The 18,192-nt window shown below is 42.5% G+C and overlaps 2 protein-coding genes across 6 annotated transcripts in view; both read right to left on the bottom strand.

The window, feature by feature from the left end:
- LOC108884042 (tensin-2) overlaps positions 1-3,526 on the bottom strand; it is a 28,294-nt gene extending 24,768 nt beyond the window's left edge. The window contains exon 1 of one of the 3 annotated variants that reach the window (XM_018677664.2): positions 2,534-3,526. In XM_018677664.2, coding sequence (XP_018533180.1) covers positions 2,534-2,656 — 123 coding nt within the window. In that variant the 5' untranslated portion in view covers positions 2,657-3,526. The remainder of the gene's footprint in view (positions 1-2,533) is intronic. The other 2 variants (XM_018677662.2, XM_018677663.2) reach the window with 2 other exon arrangements.
- A 2,092-nt stretch (positions 3,527-5,618) lies between these two features.
- Positions 5,619-17,060, bottom strand: eif4ba (eukaryotic translation initiation factor 4Ba). 3 transcript variants are annotated; one of them, XM_018677654.2, is made up of 15 exons: positions 16,938-17,060; positions 15,032-15,172; positions 13,291-13,496; positions 12,250-12,366; positions 11,949-12,003; positions 11,651-11,797; positions 11,317-11,448; positions 10,929-11,090; positions 10,343-10,604; positions 10,078-10,166; positions 9,663-9,921; positions 9,436-9,473; positions 7,545-7,674; positions 6,995-7,067; positions 5,619-6,700 (listed from the first exon to the last, which is right to left on the bottom strand). In XM_018677654.2, exons 1-15 carry the CDS (start codon positions 16,948-16,950, stop codon positions 6,623-6,625), a joined length of 1,902 nt encoding a protein of 633 aa, XP_018533170.1. In that variant the 5' UTR covers positions 16,951-17,060; the 3' UTR covers positions 5,619-6,622. The 3 variants fall into 3 exon arrangements, with proteins under 3 accessions (XP_018533170.1, XP_018533172.1, XP_018533173.1); XM_018677656.2 differs by lacking the exon at positions 7,545-7,674; XM_018677657.2 differs by lacking the exons at positions 6,995-7,067; positions 7,545-7,674.
- Between the last annotated feature and the right edge of the window lie 1,132 nt (positions 17,061-18,192).

Genomic DNA, 18,192 nt, shown 5'->3' with positions numbered 1-18,192 from the left:
CATTGTGAAACTATCACAACAATAGTATTTGATTGATTCAATAAATTGGAGCACTTTAAGCTTTCCAAAAGTCAGAATTTGTAGACTTTGGACTGAATATGGACTGGATTAGACTGCTACAGGTGTTCAGGATACTGTGTCCACCCACATTACTGTATGTACTCTCAGTACCAGCGAAAAGGAACTTTGGTTGAGCGGACATTCAGTCTCCAGAGGCTCCCATGACTATCAGCAGTGCTGCAGTATTGCATTGCAGTATTAAAGAACCCCACCCCATTCAGATTTTTGCAGCCAAAGTCTATGTCATTCTCCAAGCATCTCTGACCACTGCAGAGAGCCCGAAGCATTTCCACATCTAACATAGAGATGAGGAGCGGGTCGAGCACCAACAGAAGCATAATGGATTTCTTTTTGACTGTGGCTGCATGCACTTTTTATTACTGTGAGAACAGCAGCAGGAGCTTTTTAGGGGCATTATCCCAAAACAACTCATCTATAGTGATAAAGAAAATGTAGAGAAGCTATCTAAAGCTGAGTGTCCCATTAAATTATTCTTTCATTAATTTAAAATCTCAATTATATGACCTCAAATATCAGTGTCATTATAATGGTGATTCCACATCACTGTCAGAATGCACAAAACATACATTTAATGAAATATATATGCTGTGCAAATGTATTTAAAGTGTAAAAATGCACAACTGCAACACATGCAAACGTGCACACACACACACACACACACACACACACACACACACACTGTAAATGAACACAAAGTGAAGTGACACACCTCCCTCTGCACAAAATGCCTCGGTCTGTGTGAGTGTTTTTTTCAGTGACACCTCACAAGTGATGACATGCTGGAGAGCCTTAGCCACAACCTTTAGCTTTTGGTTACACTCTCATGCACGCACGCACAGACACACACACACACACACACACACACACACACACACACACACACAAACGATCAAGCCAGGAAGGGACGGGAGCAGGTGGCGAGCCGGGGGTATTCTCCAGTTCTGGCAGAGTATTTATAACCTGCATGAGTAGGGGCTGTCACCTTTAAACGGCCATGGAAATGCTGAAAATAGGTGCGGGAATGAGTTTATGTGTGTGAGAGAGAGAAGAGAGAGATAGAAGAGAGGAGAGGAGAGAGAGAGAGAGAGAGAGAGAGAGAGGAGAAACCAAGAAAAGCACAGAAATATAAACAACCTAAAGACGGACTCCTGGACAGTTTGTGTGTATGACACATTTCATTCCTCTCCACTGCAGAGTCCACCCATTCAGTTGGGACCATGTTATCATAATTTGGCATGGTTGGACCCACAACCACACACACACAGACAGACACACACAATAATGGGTTTAGGGGATTTGAAGCCACACGTGATCTGAGTAATGTTTTTGTTCCACCAAGATCCAGGAGTTCACTGTGAAACTACACACACACACACAGGTCACAACAGTGTCCTCACATTTATATACATGTCTGTGCAAAACAAAAGTTCTATTCAAAAGGAGACAAAATAAGCAGACTCTTTGTTCTATTACTTTGACATACAGAGCATGCCAGAGTGTGATTTAGTCTGACACGTGAGAACACACACATTCTGATGTTGGTACTAAACCAACAGACGCTTTTTATTTTAGACTCTATAAAAGTCCTCCAGAGGCTTTACATGTGTAGCAATGTGGCTTGACCCTAAATCCATACATGCTCCTAAATAGAGCTGGCAGACAGGCCGACGGCAGGTCGAAACCGGACAGTAACTTACACCACGGCACTTCCTCTTGAACCTTGACTCCTGAGGGACATGATTAATAGAGATCAAGTGGAACGTCCACTGCTTTCTATATCCTCTCCCCCTCCCTCCCTCACTGCTTATGGTTCTTTAGTATGACATATTTCTTGATAATAACACTGACACTGGCTCACATCAAAACATTAACAGCACATGCAATCCACGCCTGTGGCACAGGTGTTAGAAGGGAACCGCAAAACACACGTTTATCCTCGGGTATGCAAGCATGCGCGGCATGAGATGCTTCTGTTCTATTTAATGCTGACAAAAACACAGAGAGGGAAAATATTTTGTAACCAAACTGCTTTAGAGCGCAGGCTTCATCTAATTTGGAAATGTAGTGGTAATTCTTTGGATTCCTTTGGTCGACGTCCATGACTAGCATGTGATGAGTGAAGTGTATAACAATTAAACAAAGTCCAGCTGCTTCTGCTGAGTCAAATGACAAAAACTAAGTAGTATGTACAGCCATTTGGAACAACTGCCATGGTACCACTGCATGTCCAAGCATCCAGAACCATGGATGCTGTTGAGGTCTGAGTTGTCTTTAATGGCCAGGGATTTTAGTTCAATCACAAATTTTTGCCCTGTTTACCCTTAAAGTCAAATATCTGCCCCCCCCATGTATAAAGGCTACAAACGGAGTAAGCATATAACCACGAGCGGCACATTTCTTCTGTTCACAACCATCATGTTTACAGCTCCCTGAAGAGCAGTTATTCACTTACCTCAGCCAGTTGAAGGATTTCAGGATGCACCTCAGGGTCTGCCTTTATGGGGATTCCTCCTGTGTCAGTACCAAGTCCATGTTTCTTCATCCTGCCAACGCTCGTGCTGTGAATGCACCCCATACTTCCAACAGACACCTCTTTTGCTTTGTGTCTTTAATTTCCCCAGCTCTTATCCGCTTCCTTCCAGACAAGTGCTTTTATCCCAGAAGGTCCCTCTTCTTGTCTCTCCTCTCAACGCTTCATGTCTTGAAGGGCCTCCTTATGTTTTGAATGTCTTCTTCTCCAGCATGTTCCTTCTTTACCAGTGACTCCTCACACCTCTGGTCCCTTCTCTGTGACAGCTAGTCCTGACTTGAAATCCACCCCAGACAACTTCGCTCCCTCGCTCCTCTCCTCTTACAACCACTCTTTCTCCCCTCCAAGAAGTGTTACCAAGCACAGACCCTCCAGTCTTTCCTTCCCCTCTCCTCTTACACTCTTCCCTGTCCCCTTGCTCTCTGGCTATCCTCACTCTGAAAGCATGCAAGCATACACTCACCACCTCGCTCCCCCCCCCCCCTTTTCCACTTGCCAATACCTCCTTCTCCTCTCTTCAGCCTCTACAGACCCTCAAATGTCTCGTACGCCGCTCTCTCCCTCTCCACACTTATACAGACCCTCCAGTCTTCCCTTCTCTCTCCCTCTCTCTCTTGCTCCATCAGGCTCCTCTTGCCGTCTCTCCATAGGGGGAGAAGGGGGCAGCTGTTTTGGCTTGTTGCTGTCAGGCCCTTCCCCTTTGCTTTGGCTTCACTTCAGCCCCTCTCACTCTCTCCTTCCTCATGGGGGAGTGATTAGATAGAGCTTCTTTCACACACGTCATCCCTCCAGACCCTGCAACTTTGCACATGAGGACATAGTGTGAGCTTGATACCGCTTCAGCCCACTTTCCCCTCCATTCCCTCCTCTCAGCTTGTTGTTAGGAAGTGAGGATGTTTAACCATCTGCTTGCCTGGGTTTTTAGTAAACAACTGGAGCAAATTGGCCCAAGGTTGACACTCCTTCTTTTGTTAATCAGGATTTCTACTTTTTTTTTTTATTACATCTCTGCATCTGTCTTAGATGTAAAAATGCCAGATGTAATGAACTCAACAGCCCTGATTGATAAGACACATGACACCAACATTATGTCCTCTCTTTATTCCCTCAGTTGCACGCCGCTCTCTCCTCTGAAATGAAAACAATGACAGGCTCTGTGCTTAAATCTTAGATCTGCGCTCCCCTCGTTAAATTCCTTCAGACTACAGCGCTCTGTAAGACACACGCATAACTGTATTTCCTCAAACTGGGTTCTCCAGACAAAATACTGCTTTAAGCTGCAGGGTTTTAGGGTTGCGAGGGGAAAATCACCAACAATAAGTTCTTTCTGAAACCATGTTTTCAGCCCACAGTTAGACTATACAAAGCAGTCCTTGGTTTAAAGAAGTGAGACGAATCCGTGGCTGCGAGCTAAATTAGGCCACAAGCCCATCAACATGCATTACTAAGTGACGATTTTCAGTGACTTCAGAGATGCCTGTGTATCACAGCTCCAGTAAAGACATCAACAGACACGTGTAGATGACCACAACAGCTTATAAATCTAGTATTAGTACATAATATATGGCTGATTTCATTCAACAAGTCATCTAGGGGCCTATAGGACACACAATCTCAGTCAGGTTGTGACAAGGAAGAAAAGGAAAGACTGTCCTGTGTGGACCAGCTGCTGATTCACATGTTAACCTCCAATCCCTCCCCCCCGTATTTTTTTTTTACAGTTTGCGATCTTGTGGTCATGGAAAAAAAATGCTGATAATTTAAACATCAGCTACCATGCAGAGCTACACTAAATACAAAAAACTTTAGGGACAATTTCCTGCAGCCGTATCAGCAGTGTGGCTCTAGGGTTGGCAGCGTCATCCTAGTTCATTGGCTACTTTGCTTCAGACTGAAATATCACAACTCTTCACCGCTGAGCATGAATTTCTCTGAGGACATTCAAGGTTCCCAGATGACTTCCTCTAGTGCCACACCTGTAAGATAGTGAACATGGAAAACATAGCCGCTGAACATCAGCATGTTAGCTTGTCATTGTGAGCATTTCAACCATCAGAATCAGAATCCTTTATTAATCCCTTGCAGGAAATTGTTGAATTTGTTGAACCATACTGATGTTAGCATTTCAGTCCACATTCATCATATGAGAGCTTAGAAATGCCTTAACTTTATGACTATACAAACATTATATGAACTTGTGACAGTATGCTTACCCTCTTACACAAGCAGTCAATATTTAACATTGATAGTCAGCATCTTTCTGTCTCTCACCCACACACTTTATATCTCCTGTGTTGCCACTAAAGTTTATTATAGACAATATACAGTACATGAATAGGCCCTGTGAACAGGACCAATTACTTTACAACAGGTAATGAAGCCTGTTTTCTAATCACTGAGATCCATCACGCAAGCTCCTTTATAATAACTGTAATTACCCACTTGTTAATCTATATTAACGGGCATTTCTGATACGACATTGAAACATGCACACACACCTGCTGCCAATGAATGTTCCTACTGTCAGTCTCTAGTATGCTGATGTCTGCTGTGAAGAGTAGCCTGCTGTTCAGGGGTCTGCAGGAGTGTGTGAGCTGCACTCTGTGTGTGTGTGTGTGTGTGTGTGTGTGTGTGTGTGTGTGTGTGGGACGTAAGGCTCAGCAGGATCCTGACCAGCTGCCACCAGGAGCCCGGCCCTCAGCAGGGGACTGAGACTGAAGAAACACTGCAGAAATTCTCTGCCTGACAGACCACACCAGGAGAACAGTTAGCAGAGAAAAATACTTTGTTGTTGCTGCACATAAAAGTGATGCGTCTGATGATGCAAATCGCCATCCTGCAACTGACAGGGGTAACTTGGTTAATTTTAAGAAGCGTGTAGGGCCTTGTCAGGCAAAGACAGGCAACAAAGAGAAGCTACTGCTTCAAAGTTTTGCCTGTTTGAAAACCCTTGGCCTGAAGCTCACCTATTAAGACATAGATATGTAATGACCACATACTATTTGAATGTACATGACTCCCAATTTATTGCAAATTGGAAGACAAGTTCACGTAATCTCATGGAAAACGTCACACCCTACCACAGGCGACTCCAGACTTTCCCCAAATATTTTCATTCCTCATTTTAGGAAGACTGAATGATTTAGACAGCTGCAGAGAATCTAAACGAGACCATTATGAGCCTTCAATGGGTGTGATTATTTCATCAGAAGGTGTAGAAATAGAGATACATCTGTACAATGATTGGGGATAATAATAATGATTCTCAGACTGAGGATCCTGTAGCCGCTGCTTTTCTTTCAGTCTCCACATACAAATCCGTCCTGCAATACTGCAGTCTATGAATGACACAGTCCTCTCTGGTCAGTCAGTTCAGTCCGGAGAAAATTCAATCAGTGATTTGTTAAATGGTAAACACATGATTGAAAAAAGGTTTTAAATTAGTAGCCAAGTCTCAACATTCATGACTGTTAGTACTGGAAGACAAGATTTTCTTAACTAATTTTCATGAATAAATTTGCAAAGAGATTGATTTTATGATAACAAATTAGTAGTGAATAAAAAGGCTTTGTGATGAATTGTTCTTCTGTCAGAGAGCTCCAACCTCACCACATCTGTGATCCACAAATATACAAATTCATTTTTTTCCCCACTTTTTTCCATTTATTTATTACAATTAATTCAATGTTATCCATCACTTTTCCATGTGTCAGCTACTCCTTTTTTCCATTTAAAACAAGTCCAGTATGTGACTATTCTTTAGAACCTGAAAAGTCCTGAAGGTCGGGCAGGGGAGGGAGGGGGAAGATGGGTGGGTAGGGGGTAGGGTGGGAGGTTTCAAAGTAAAGGACAGGTTTGTAGAAGGAAAGGAGGGAGGGAGTGATGTCCTCCCAGAAGCCTCTTCCATGTGAGGAGATTTTTCATAAGCTATGTGAGATTTTTTTTTTTTCTTCTGCATTCATCGTTTTCTCCTCTTCTCGCGCTCTCGGGCCCTGTCTGGTTATTCTTTCTCTATTCGACGTCCTCTGCATCATCTCCTTGGTCTCCGTCCATTAGCAAAGCGGCGTACTTACTGGCTGAGCTGAACTTCTGAAAAAGACAAAACACAGAATTTGGATCAGCACAGTAGCTTTGGATACTTAATAAGGCATACACAAGAGAAAGACGATGACTCTCTTGACGAGCATGAAACTACATAAGGGACAATGATTTTACGACTGACGATGGGCTGTTCACTCACTGCAAAAAAAAAAAAAAAAAAAAAAAAAAGGTTTCTTAAAACTACCATGTACAAGGGGAGCACAGGGGTATATCAACTCAAGGCTTCAGGGAAACCCTTAACTGAGGTAAAGGGTTTAGTCAGTCACTCAGTTAAGGACTTACGGGGGTTGGGGTTTCTTCGTATTTCTTTGGCTCTGGAGGTGGTCTGGAGTCTCGGTCTCTTCTGTTATCCTTTCTACAATCAGAATGAACACCGAGGTTAAAATTTATTGGATGAGCTCAGCGCTGAAAAGTTAACCCTTGCTGTGAATCCTCAAATCCACAGTTAGAAGGACAAAATTAAAGGAGCATAAATTATGCTCATTTTCATCCTCTGAAAATTAATATCTTCACGCTGCTTTGCACCCAGTTCACAATGCGCTCAGACCTCTTTTCAGAATAAAACAGCAAATAAAATTCAGAAAAGTTCCAAATTTTAATTCTTATTTTACTATTGAGGTTCCCTGCGCTACATCATGGGGACGGTAACTATTTGTTGTAGCATTAAATGAAATCCTGGTATCCTTGTATCCCTAATGTCCACAACACCAGGAAGCATTCATGCATGATCAGTTATATAACTGAGCATAGGCCACTCTTTACAGATGCCCAGTAATTGTCCTCCTCCCTGTCTTATTGAGAACTTTGGAGTTGCTAGCTTTGGATGGCTGACCTGTCTGCCTCCTTTCTTCGGTCTCTGTTGGGCCCCTCTCCTCGACCCCGCCCTGCTCCAGGCCCTGCAGGCCCCCCTCTTGCCCGTGGGGGCCCCCGGTCCCGACGCACACCGTCAGCCTTGTTCTCATCTTAAAGGAGAAGCCAGACAGTTGAGTGAAGGGAGGTTGATGGACTTTGTACAGTAGACTACACTCACAACACACTGTAGCATCAAAAGCCACTGGGTTGGATTCAAAAGGTGTTAGTCACTGATGTAGGGCCAAATGAGAGGTGCACAACTGCTTGAATTCAAGCTGAGCCTGTACAGTGGAACCTATTCTTTTAAATTTAATATTGCTTGCAAGTTATGCCAAAGGTTTCTGAAACAATTAGAAAAGTAAGGCCAGTTCTGACACAGTAAATCAGATTTCAGACAGTAATTCACATTTTGTTTGAGTCTGAACCTGATTTGCATATGAAGTGTATCTTGCATCACTTTGATTATTTGAATAACATAGACTAATGTGAGACATATTTTTGTGCTCCCCTTGAAATGAATACACTCAGCAGGAAGATGAGTCATTGACCTGCTCTTGTCAGACATGTTCTGTTTGCTGAATGTTTATGATACAGTTACCAAATAGTGTGAAAGGTAAACATAACAGTTGCTCTCACACCTCTGCTCTGTGGGTGAGCAGGTCTCGATGGAATTCTCTAATATTACTTATGTAATAACATGGCAAACATATAATAAGGGATGAGGCTGTTAAATATTCTGCTGCCCGTCTGCAGAGTGAAGTTCTTACAGCTTTTATGGACTTCAGTGAATGAACTGGAAACCCCAGATTCCTGTTGCCCTTTCTGGTCCACGTAAGTGTTTGAAATCACCTTTACATTGACATTTCAGGGCGAATGATTATAAAAAGAAATCTTCAAAAAAAGTGTGCAAATGTCCTTAGAAAGCAATTTCAAGCACGTACAGCCACACTTAACTGAGGCTGTCAAGCAAGTCCACAATCATCAAGGAAAAGAAACAAGGACACTGTGTAGATTGTGGACAACAGTCCCAAATTCAATTTTATATATGGGCAGTCAGATGTTTTAAAAAAATGACAAGTTCAGATACAATCTACACAGGTTGAGTTGGTAGCTTTTTAGACAGGCTATCATCAAAGCTCTAGAAATACCAGTGCCAGTTGGTCTGCAAGTCAAAACACTTTGATCCAGAGTCAAATATCTTTAAAAAAAAACAAAAAAAGCATTGGATGGACTGCCATGAAATACAGTTTGTTGATTTGTCTGTAGGCAATAACAGGTCAAAAAGTTCCACTCATCCAACACTTCAGTTCATGACAGGATACATCTAAAACTAATTGAATTCCCATCAGCTATGATTTGAGTTTAATGCTGAGGTTTAATATGCTCATATTGCTACATGTTATTAGCATGAAAACATCCGATAGCTGTGAACATGCATGCTAACATGCTTACATTAGCTTTTAGCTCAAAGCACAGATGAGCCGAAGAAGGCGGCTGCTGAGAGCTGAGCCTAGTCTGATGATGTAGAGTCTGAGATGTCCTAAAATGGCCACCATATAGTGGATAAACTGTTTCGATAAAAATAACAATATGGCCTTTCCACTTTTGATTTTTTGCTTAACTCACAGAAAGGATCTCAGACGACAGAAGCTGTGTGATGACCTTTACAGTATCACAGGGCTGCTAATGTGGCTGACGACTTTGAGTCTTGTTCAAATTCAAAGTCTCCATTCTGAAATATTTTTGCAGATGTATGAACGTCCTTTGTTTTTGTTGAGTCCTTTTATAGCTGTGTGTGTGCGTGAGTCACACTGTGGGGTTTGGCTAGGGTAAAATTCCCATTGTGCCTAGCACTCATCAGTAGGCCTTACCCTTTCCAGATCCTCTTTCATCTGCAGAACTTGAGGAGCTAAGGAGAAAGTAACAACAGTCAGGGAGAGGCATACAAAGCACTGATAAGTTGAACTTTTCTACAAGCCTGTGATAGCTAAATCTGGGTCTGTCATTTGTGCTTGAAGAGCACTTTTTTTGAAATAACAGTTTCTGAACAGCACATTCTTGAAAAACTTTCAAACATATGCCCCAGCTGTATTCTCACCTGAACTTGGGAGGAGCTGAACCACTTGGGGAGACAGGAGAGACTGGAGGCCGTCCATCGCCCTCACTAGAGCCTGTGCTGACTGCTCTCTTGGCCCAGGCGTTCTCCTTGGGAGGAGGTGCAGGCATCACCTTCAGCGGCTCCTTGGAAGAGCTGGTAGAAGGGGGGCGTGGGGATGACCCAGGGGAGGAAGGGTCACCTTCCCTTGCACTGAAAACCTCATTTTCCCCGGAGCGCTCGCCATCTCGACATCGGGACCCTGGTAGGAGAAAAGAGGAGCATAATGCTACGTCTGTAACTGACAGAAGTCTAGTAATGAAAGTAGTTGCATGAAAGTGCAATATTTCCTCCTCACGTTCACAAGGAGGTTTCCTGAAGGCAAGCTATGAAAAAATGAAATGCAGAGATATCTCACCCCTTCCAGAAGAGCTTCCTTGCTGTGAAGACTCACTTCCTGTGCGAGATCGCTCAGCAGGAGGCTCCTCATTGCGCCAGCTTGGGTCCCTGAAACCAAAGAAAGCATACAAATAAAATTTCCCTGAAATGGATTTAAGAATAAACAATATGAACTTACAAAAATGGAATATTTAAAAACTGAACTCTGACTTTCTAAATAAAACAAAATAAGTTGCCACTACTTCATCAAAATTACTTAATGACCATCGATGTCAACCCCTGACCTGTCTCGCATTTTTCTGTCGGGGCCTCGGCCTTTGTCCTCCTCCAGCTGCCTCTGCAGTCTCTCTTCCTCTTTCTTCAGCCTCTCCTCTACCTCCCTCTCCTTGGCTGCTGTGTCAACCGGCTTGGCCCCACCAAAGATGGATGAGGCCCTGCTGCTGGAACTTGGAGCTGCAGCAGGGGAACTACCACTGCTGCCACTGCCCTCCTCCTCCTTCGGCACACTACGGGGCTTCAGGTTCAGCTTGGGTCTCTGCTGAGGAGCTGGAGTTAGCACATGGAAAGGATTATATTAGTATGTGCTGTTTTAGCTGTGACCATCAGAAGATGGTGTTAGCACAGTCAAACTCCATTCTTTGACGAAAAAACAAAAACAAGCTTAGTTACAGACTGCAAGACGAATGTGCAAAAAAGTAGGTCACTAAAACGCATAACTTTAAACATGTGTTTTAATTTACATTACATTAACTGGATTTGTGGTAAATATAGAACACTAAAACTACTGACAAATGCCCAACACCAACTCTCTCACTTTATTTGAGGTTATCCGTTTAGAAAATTGTAAGTATTAATACATTGAACTCCCACCTCTCTCTTCACGCCTCTCATCCCGTCTCTCGTACCGGTCATCGCGGTCACCATAACGATCTCTGTCGCCATATCTATCATTACTACCCCGACTGTCATCATAATCACGGCGGAAGCCACTGCCAAAGGCACGACGACCTCCTCCACCACGAGAGTCATAACCTAGCAGGACGGCAGGGGCGTAGGGAAGAAAATGGGTAAGAAACAAAAACAAGAACCTGAAGAAATTATGCTTTAAATGGGAAATGCAGCCACAAGTCTAATTAAGACTGCAGGTAAACAATCACGAGGTCATTTAAACCAATGATTCCATTAGGATGGGAATATCAAAACAAAAACAAGCCAGAAAGCAGCTGGAAAACAAGTGACTGTGAACACAAGTGCTTACCTCCTCTGTCATAGTCTCTGCGGTCCCTGTCGTCATAGCGATCCCTGTAGCGGTCTCTCCCTCCTTCATAACGATCATTGTCCCGCCGTGCCCCATCTCTGTAACGATCTGACTCGTAACGGTCCCGTGATCCTGCGAGAATTGTAGGAGGATAAAAACATTAAAAACACATAGCTTTCAGAATATCAGAGATCAAATAGCCTTGGTTAGATTGTGATACTAGTGATACAAAGAAATGAGTCCCTTCTACTCAAAACTGCTGACAGAATAATCCTGGGATAAAGATGAAATAAGTATGGCTGTTGACGCACAAACAAAGACATTTCTGACTCACTCTCTCCAAAGGCATCATCTCTCTTGGGAGGTCCATCATCGTTGTCTGCACTTGGTCGGGCTCTCCAGTCACTGTCTGTCTTGTCAGGACCCATGTCAGCCATCCGTCCACCCCTGTCTCGGCCTCCCATGGATCCACTGTCTCTCTCTGAGGTGTAAGGAAGAAGACATTAATTTCAGCCGTAGAATGATGGTTGAGGGATGCGCTCTCTTTCTCTAAATTAATCTAAAAGGCAAATAGGAGCCTTGGAAAGGCACACTAAGGCCAAAAGTCATAGAAATGAAAGTCAGCAGTGCACCTTTATCATTAGACTGGTCTGCAATATCCACACGGATCCTTCGGTTTCCCAAGTTCTGTTGGCATGAACAGACAGAAGGGATGAACAGTTAGTTATTCACCATTATACATTTTTATGAGAGAAAGAAAACTGACTATGTCATTGCTAGTACTATATTACTCATATGCAATACAGTTAATGAATAAATCCTAATCTAAGACTTTTTGATGCAATACAAAGATGGGGAACTTCTACAGTCATATGTAAGTTGTAATAAAAGGGAAGTAAAAAATGTATAAAATATAACACCCAATCCTCTTACCTCCTCGTTGAGACTGAGGGCCCTCAAGAGGGACTCCACATCATCAAATTCAGCATAGCCAAAGCCCTTCAGCCTCTCTGGGTTACTGGGCTCTCGAGGCAGACGCACTGCACTGATCTGGAGATGAAGACAGTGACAGAATAATATATGAAAAAAATGAAAGTGCTGATCTGGGCCCAGCACTGCACAGTTCACCCAGATAAGATCAGGAAATACAAAAAGCAGCACGAAAATGAAAAATATGGAGGAAATAGGTTCACTTTAGGATGAAGGATATTCCAGATCAGAATATCTGTCATCAGTTGCTTCCCTAATCCCAAATAAGAAATGTCCGGGTGAAGGCTGTGACAGGCTGACTGTTGCAGGTAACTTAAGTAACACAAATCAGCTCAGTTATTGCACTAATTTTTGGTTGCTTACATGGTTGTGTTCATTATATACAACGGGTCATACTCTGCTATGCCTGATAAGCCAGCATTAGCAGACTACATGGAAGTAATTTAGTGATATTTGAAACAAAAACTGGATGTTTTATGGCCACTGCTAGACTGCTTTGCTGTTAATGAAAAGGGACTCTGACCAGCTTGGCTTTTGGAGGCTCTGTTATCTGTGGAAAGATTGTTTTTCTCCAACATTCCCAGCTACATGAGGAAACTGACAAAACATAGTCTAAGTACTAATGAAACAATACGACAAACATGAAATATAACATAAAATCTCGACAGATAATGAAAAAGTTGACTGCATTATCTCTTTATGCTGAAAAATCAGTGTAACAGCAAGAATGAATACAATAAGAATGTCAGTAAAAAAAAATTGAAAAAAATTAAATTACAGATGACTGATATTAATGAACGACTAGACTGAAAATGTAATAAATAGCATCACAGTCCTGTAAAGAGCGATAAACACTGCAACTGAAACTACCACTTGAGTTTCACTGGTTGTGCTGCTGCTTTGCAAGACAAAGAAGTGCAGTAACTGTAACCCCCGAGTGCTATGTCTTATATGCCCCACACAGCATGTGCTTGTGACACCTACTGCCAAGCCGCGGAAGAAGTCTTTGATCGAGTCCTCAGTGACATCATAGGGCAGGTTTCCCAGGAAGGCCGTGTACGGCGGACTGCGGGGCAACCTGGACCTGTCGATATTGGGTTCACGGGCTGAGCGAGGTGCTGTAGGCAGGATGGAGCGGTCAATGGGCGGTGCCCGGTAAGTGTCCTCCTCCGTGTGCCACGAAGTTGAGACTGGAAAGATAAGCAGAGTTAAAATTTCAATCGTTTTGTCAATAAAATGTATTAAGATAGTGGAAAGTGTCTTGATTTTTCCAACCAACATTTCAACAAAAGATATTTACTGGCAGTGACTAAAGTGACTAAATGATTATTTGATTATCAAAATTCAAAAATATTAATTGATTAATTTTTGCAGCTCAACAGTAAACTTCCTTTCAGTCAATGAACAACCGATTATTTCCCTTTCGATACTTGGTTCTTGAGTTCTTGTATTCTGAGACCTGTATAATAGTATATGGCAACAAAGACTTTATTACAATGACTGGAAAATTCTAAGCAATATTACTAAATCAACATGCAAATATAATGCAAATAAATATGAAAGACACTAAACAAATGTCAAACTTTGTTAAATATGACCCAGTTTGACATATAGTTATGCTGAATGAATCTCAAATGATTTTGTAGTTCAGCAAACACCTAAGTGCTTTGAGAAAAGTGTATTATTTTGATGAATGCTGTGCTGTTTTGATGGAGCCAATAATCAGTAGTTGGCCCAATACTAGCCAAAATACAGGATGCAATGAAGTGGCCCTGAAATATAATGCAAATGCCTGTACGGTAACTTTTTGTCTGTAAAAAGAATCAGATCCGTGATGTTAAGCATCACAAACTTAAATGTATCATGTGAAGGAACATGTCGAAGGTATACAAACCACAAATGGAAAAGGGTGGAGAAAAAAAAAACCCAAACAACAACAATGTCTGATGCAAGGAAGGCACATGAGAAACTCCATGCAGAGAGCTATAATGCATAACTGAAAAATCAATTAATTTAATATATCTTCCCATGGTTTATAAAATTGAGTTTTGATAATTAATTTAACATCTAAGGCCTCAATCCACAATATCCAACTGTCATTTGATATTCAAAACAACCATCCCAAATCTGTACAAATATGTTCATTTCAAAAGTTTCAAAAAAGTGCTGTTGACGCATGAAGCTCAAATGTGGGTCCAATGTAATTACTAAAGCTGACAGAAAACTTGGATAGCTTTACACTGCAAAAAGCAGCACTGCAGGCTTAGTAGAAAACAAAGAAGCAGCATCACTTAATGAATTTAACCAATTTATGTAACACACTCATACACAGCAATCTCAAGGCATGCATTTAAAGGCTGTAATGGCATGAGGAAAAAATACTGTATCACCCTCACATCAGCAGGGACTCAGTGCTGTCATATCTAAACTGAAATAGTTGTGTTCAGCCATCTCTACTCCATGATTCACTAATCTGCCTGACACTTTCTGTGAGCCTTAAGAAGACCAGACAAAACAAAACAGAAACTCATTTTAAACTCAGCCAAGACCAGACACTGATGGCACTGCCAGTTAGACTGCATTCTTCTTTCATTTCCCTCCACTCAATTGAGAGACAGGCCAAGTAACAGAGAAATCATATCTATTTTACTATATGGAAAAATGCAAGACAGATGCTAGGGATGCAACATAAAGACTTTATGTGTGCATCTCAGCGCAGGCTCACCATCTCCATCCAGGTCATCAGTCTCATCGGCCCAGCTGGTGGACTTGGTCGGGTAGCTGGGGGGCACGCCACTGCCTCCACTGTCCTCTGCCAAGAAGTCAGTCAGAGTGAGGGTTTTCCCCTTCTTATTCTTCTTCTTACCTAGAGGGAAAATTAACACATAGTACAGTCAGCCATGAGAGAAACACGCTAGGGTCACAGGTTTCATATGATACATTTAAAACACACACATGTATATTTATGTGTGTGTATATATACACACAAATATAGTCATGCAGTCATAAAAGTAGTGAGGTGTTGCACCACCAAAAGACATTTTCTTTTAAACACCAACCCAATATCAGTCTGAGTTTTCAAAAGACTTGTGTGTGGCCATTTCCACTCACTGTGGACAGCTGCATCTCTGCACAAACAAACATTATTTGTAGGGCTGCATGTAGGGCCAGATAAGGAGACTGCAATGTGTGAATGATAACAAAAACAATGACTTATTTTTCTATTGGGCAGTAAACGCGCAGGGAGTGGTCGGCCCGTCCAACTGTCATTGTGCGGGAGGTCAGAATAAGGCTTGTCTCTATGTGCTTAACTCCAAGAGACAGTTGTGACATGTTCAAACCATGAGGCTGCATGTTTCAAGGGACGTAGCTTGGAGCCTAAAATCAATGAATCATGTACCCACCGCAGAACATTCCTGTTTGAATGGCAAATGGGGCTTCACATACAACTCATAGAGCAGGTCTGGTTTGTTTTGGTCTGAGGCAAAAAAAGGGTGCGACAAAGCTGACTGTGAGCTTTATTGTGAAAATCCCGGCTGTCAGGACATTCTTTACACACATCGTTACAAAACCTACACACATACAGAAAGAAACAGACGATTTACAACTCTCTCCGAGTATATAATGCTAAGTCATTGTTTACAATCAAAAGGCCTAACTAGATGGTTTTAAATGCCTGTGCTCTATAACACAAATAAATACTGTTTAACAGCAGCTACAGTAGCTCCGCACTAATGTAACGTTAGCACGCTGGGGGCTGCGTAACGTTAACTTTTGGCAGCACTGACTTCTATCGCTACATTAGCATAACAGCTGCTAGGCCAACACTTAACTGTTAGGCTAACCATGCAGGTTATTTGCTTGCTATCTACGTAGGTCGCTTTTGTCTTTATGCTGGCTTAGTCAGCAAAGGACTGCTGACGGGGGAAGTATCCCTGCTTAGCTGGCTAGGTTTTAGGGCCTAGTGCACGTCGCAGCGCCAGGATCCAAGTGCGCCATCATCGGAGTAGGACTTGGCCGGCCGGACGGGACGGCTCAAAGTTGTGAAGCTGCCAGGGAAGTGTTTAGGATGCGACCCAACAGGCCCAGCTGCCACATTTCATCAAACACCGACACCAGGGAGCCTGGCTGCACACGTGGGGAGACTCCCCGGGCAGCCCGGACTCCTCGGCCCAACCCCTCCTCCACGGAACGCGCTTGCGCCCGGTGCTTATCCGCTCTGAGCGCCACGGCGAGCTCCGCTACGGACACACAATGTGCCAGCTCTGCACGCAGTTACAAACATTTCATAACACGCCTCACACTGTCCAATTCACGCAATACCGCGTGAACGCAAAAGCAAACACCGTTGACACCACAATAACATTTTTCATAGGAAAAGACCGCATGTAATCTGTAGGTTAAAATGTTCAGATTGTGCTAGTCGTTTCGTTCATTCGCCTTCCTCCAGCAGTTACGTCTTTACTGGGCCAAAACAACCGACAAACCTATCTATACACGCGGGACAACGACGCGGATCAATAAGAGGAGGCATTAACAATCTACAAACTTAATGTGTTTGGTTGTATCGACGTATAAACCTCTGAAATCCCCCCCAACCGAACCAGATCGTTCACCCACATAAACCTCACCTGACGCCGCCATGTTGGAGAGCGAGTTCGTAGTAGTTCCCGGATGAAGGCGTCAGAGGTTTATTATCGGGAGCGCGCATCGCCGTTCACGTTCCGTCTGTCTCCTCCCTTGTTTGCTTACTGACCCACATCTGCTCTACTACAATGACTGATGTTTCCATTGCAGTTTATGCAGTGCACTTTGTCACTGACAAGTATGCATGTTTATGTGCATGTGTTGCAAGTTTTTATATTCTTTATATAACTGTATAAGAACAGGAATGAAAGGAATTAATTATTCAAATGTTAAATTTCAACTGAATATTGAAGGAGAGATCCTTTTTGATAATTTTAGGCAACAAAAAATTATTATGGTGAGATATTGAGTGATAATGAGGGAAACAATACAAGACATAAACTGTATAACCTGTTTAAACATGCACAGTAATGCTATTAACAAATGTGCAAAACAGTGGGCATCAGATTTACACTTAGCTATAGATGAATCAGAAAAAAAATGTCCTTTTAAATTATCTTAATCTTTTATCTTTTAATTATCTTAATATACATGTGGAAATGTGTTTTAAAAAAAATCCAGGTTTGCACTGCAAGTCAAATCACATTCTTCATATTATAACCCAGTAAATGAAAGCTGAAAACAAGGAGTTGAAAAAAAAAAACAGAGCTAAAAGGACAGTTAATATTGCATATTTGACCAAAAATATGACAAAATGGAATATAATATTCATGATAATGGTTTCATTAGTGTATTGTCACCTGAAACTGAGAATTGTTGGTTTAGAATGAGCCCCTCACATCTCCATAGGGAGTGGGTCCTCTTTCACAGAGCCCACTATGTTCATACAGTAGCACAAAATGGACAAACCAAACACTGGCTCTAGAGAGGGACTTTCACATGATTACATTACCTGAAGACCACTGCAGGTTCTCCCACATGCTTGGAAAAGGGAGGGGTGAGGGGAGGGGTATTCAGTTGGTCACAATCTGCATCCTGACCACTAGATGTCACCAAATGTTGCACACTGGTCCTTTAACACCATACTAGATAAATAGGATTATAATTTTTCAGGACGGTGTGTCTCCTGGCTTGTTTTGAAGTTCCTCTGCCCCCTGGTAGCTAAACATCAATTAAGGCAGCTTTAAGCATCCTCAATATGTGCATTGAGGAGTCAATGAACAACAACACTGACATTTTTCATAGCAAAGCCAGTTACAAAATCATGTACCCTGTCAGTCACTGCTTTTTAGGCGCGGC

This window comes from Lates calcarifer, linkage group LG12, assembly GCF_001640805.2.
Source record: "Lates calcarifer isolate ASB-BC8 linkage group LG12, TLL_Latcal_v3, whole genome shotgun sequence".
NCBI classification, from domain to species: domain Eukaryota; kingdom Metazoa; phylum Chordata; class Actinopteri; family Centropomidae; genus Lates; species Lates calcarifer.
Note: the sequence above shows the minus strand (reverse complement) of the source record. Positions and strands in the feature narration are given on the sequence as shown.

Excerpts from the sequence above, each read along its gene's own strand:
- eif4ba (XM_018677654.2), bottom strand. Across the intron at positions 12,004-12,249 it reads CCCTCAGTCTCAACGAGGAG|AACTTGGGAAACCGAAGGAT; the intron begins GTAAGAGGATTG and ends TCATGCCAACAG. Across the intron at positions 7,675-9,435 it reads TGAAAGAGGATCTGGAAAGG|ATGAGAACAAGGCTGACGGT; the intron begins GTAAGGCCTACT and ends TTCTCCTTTAAG.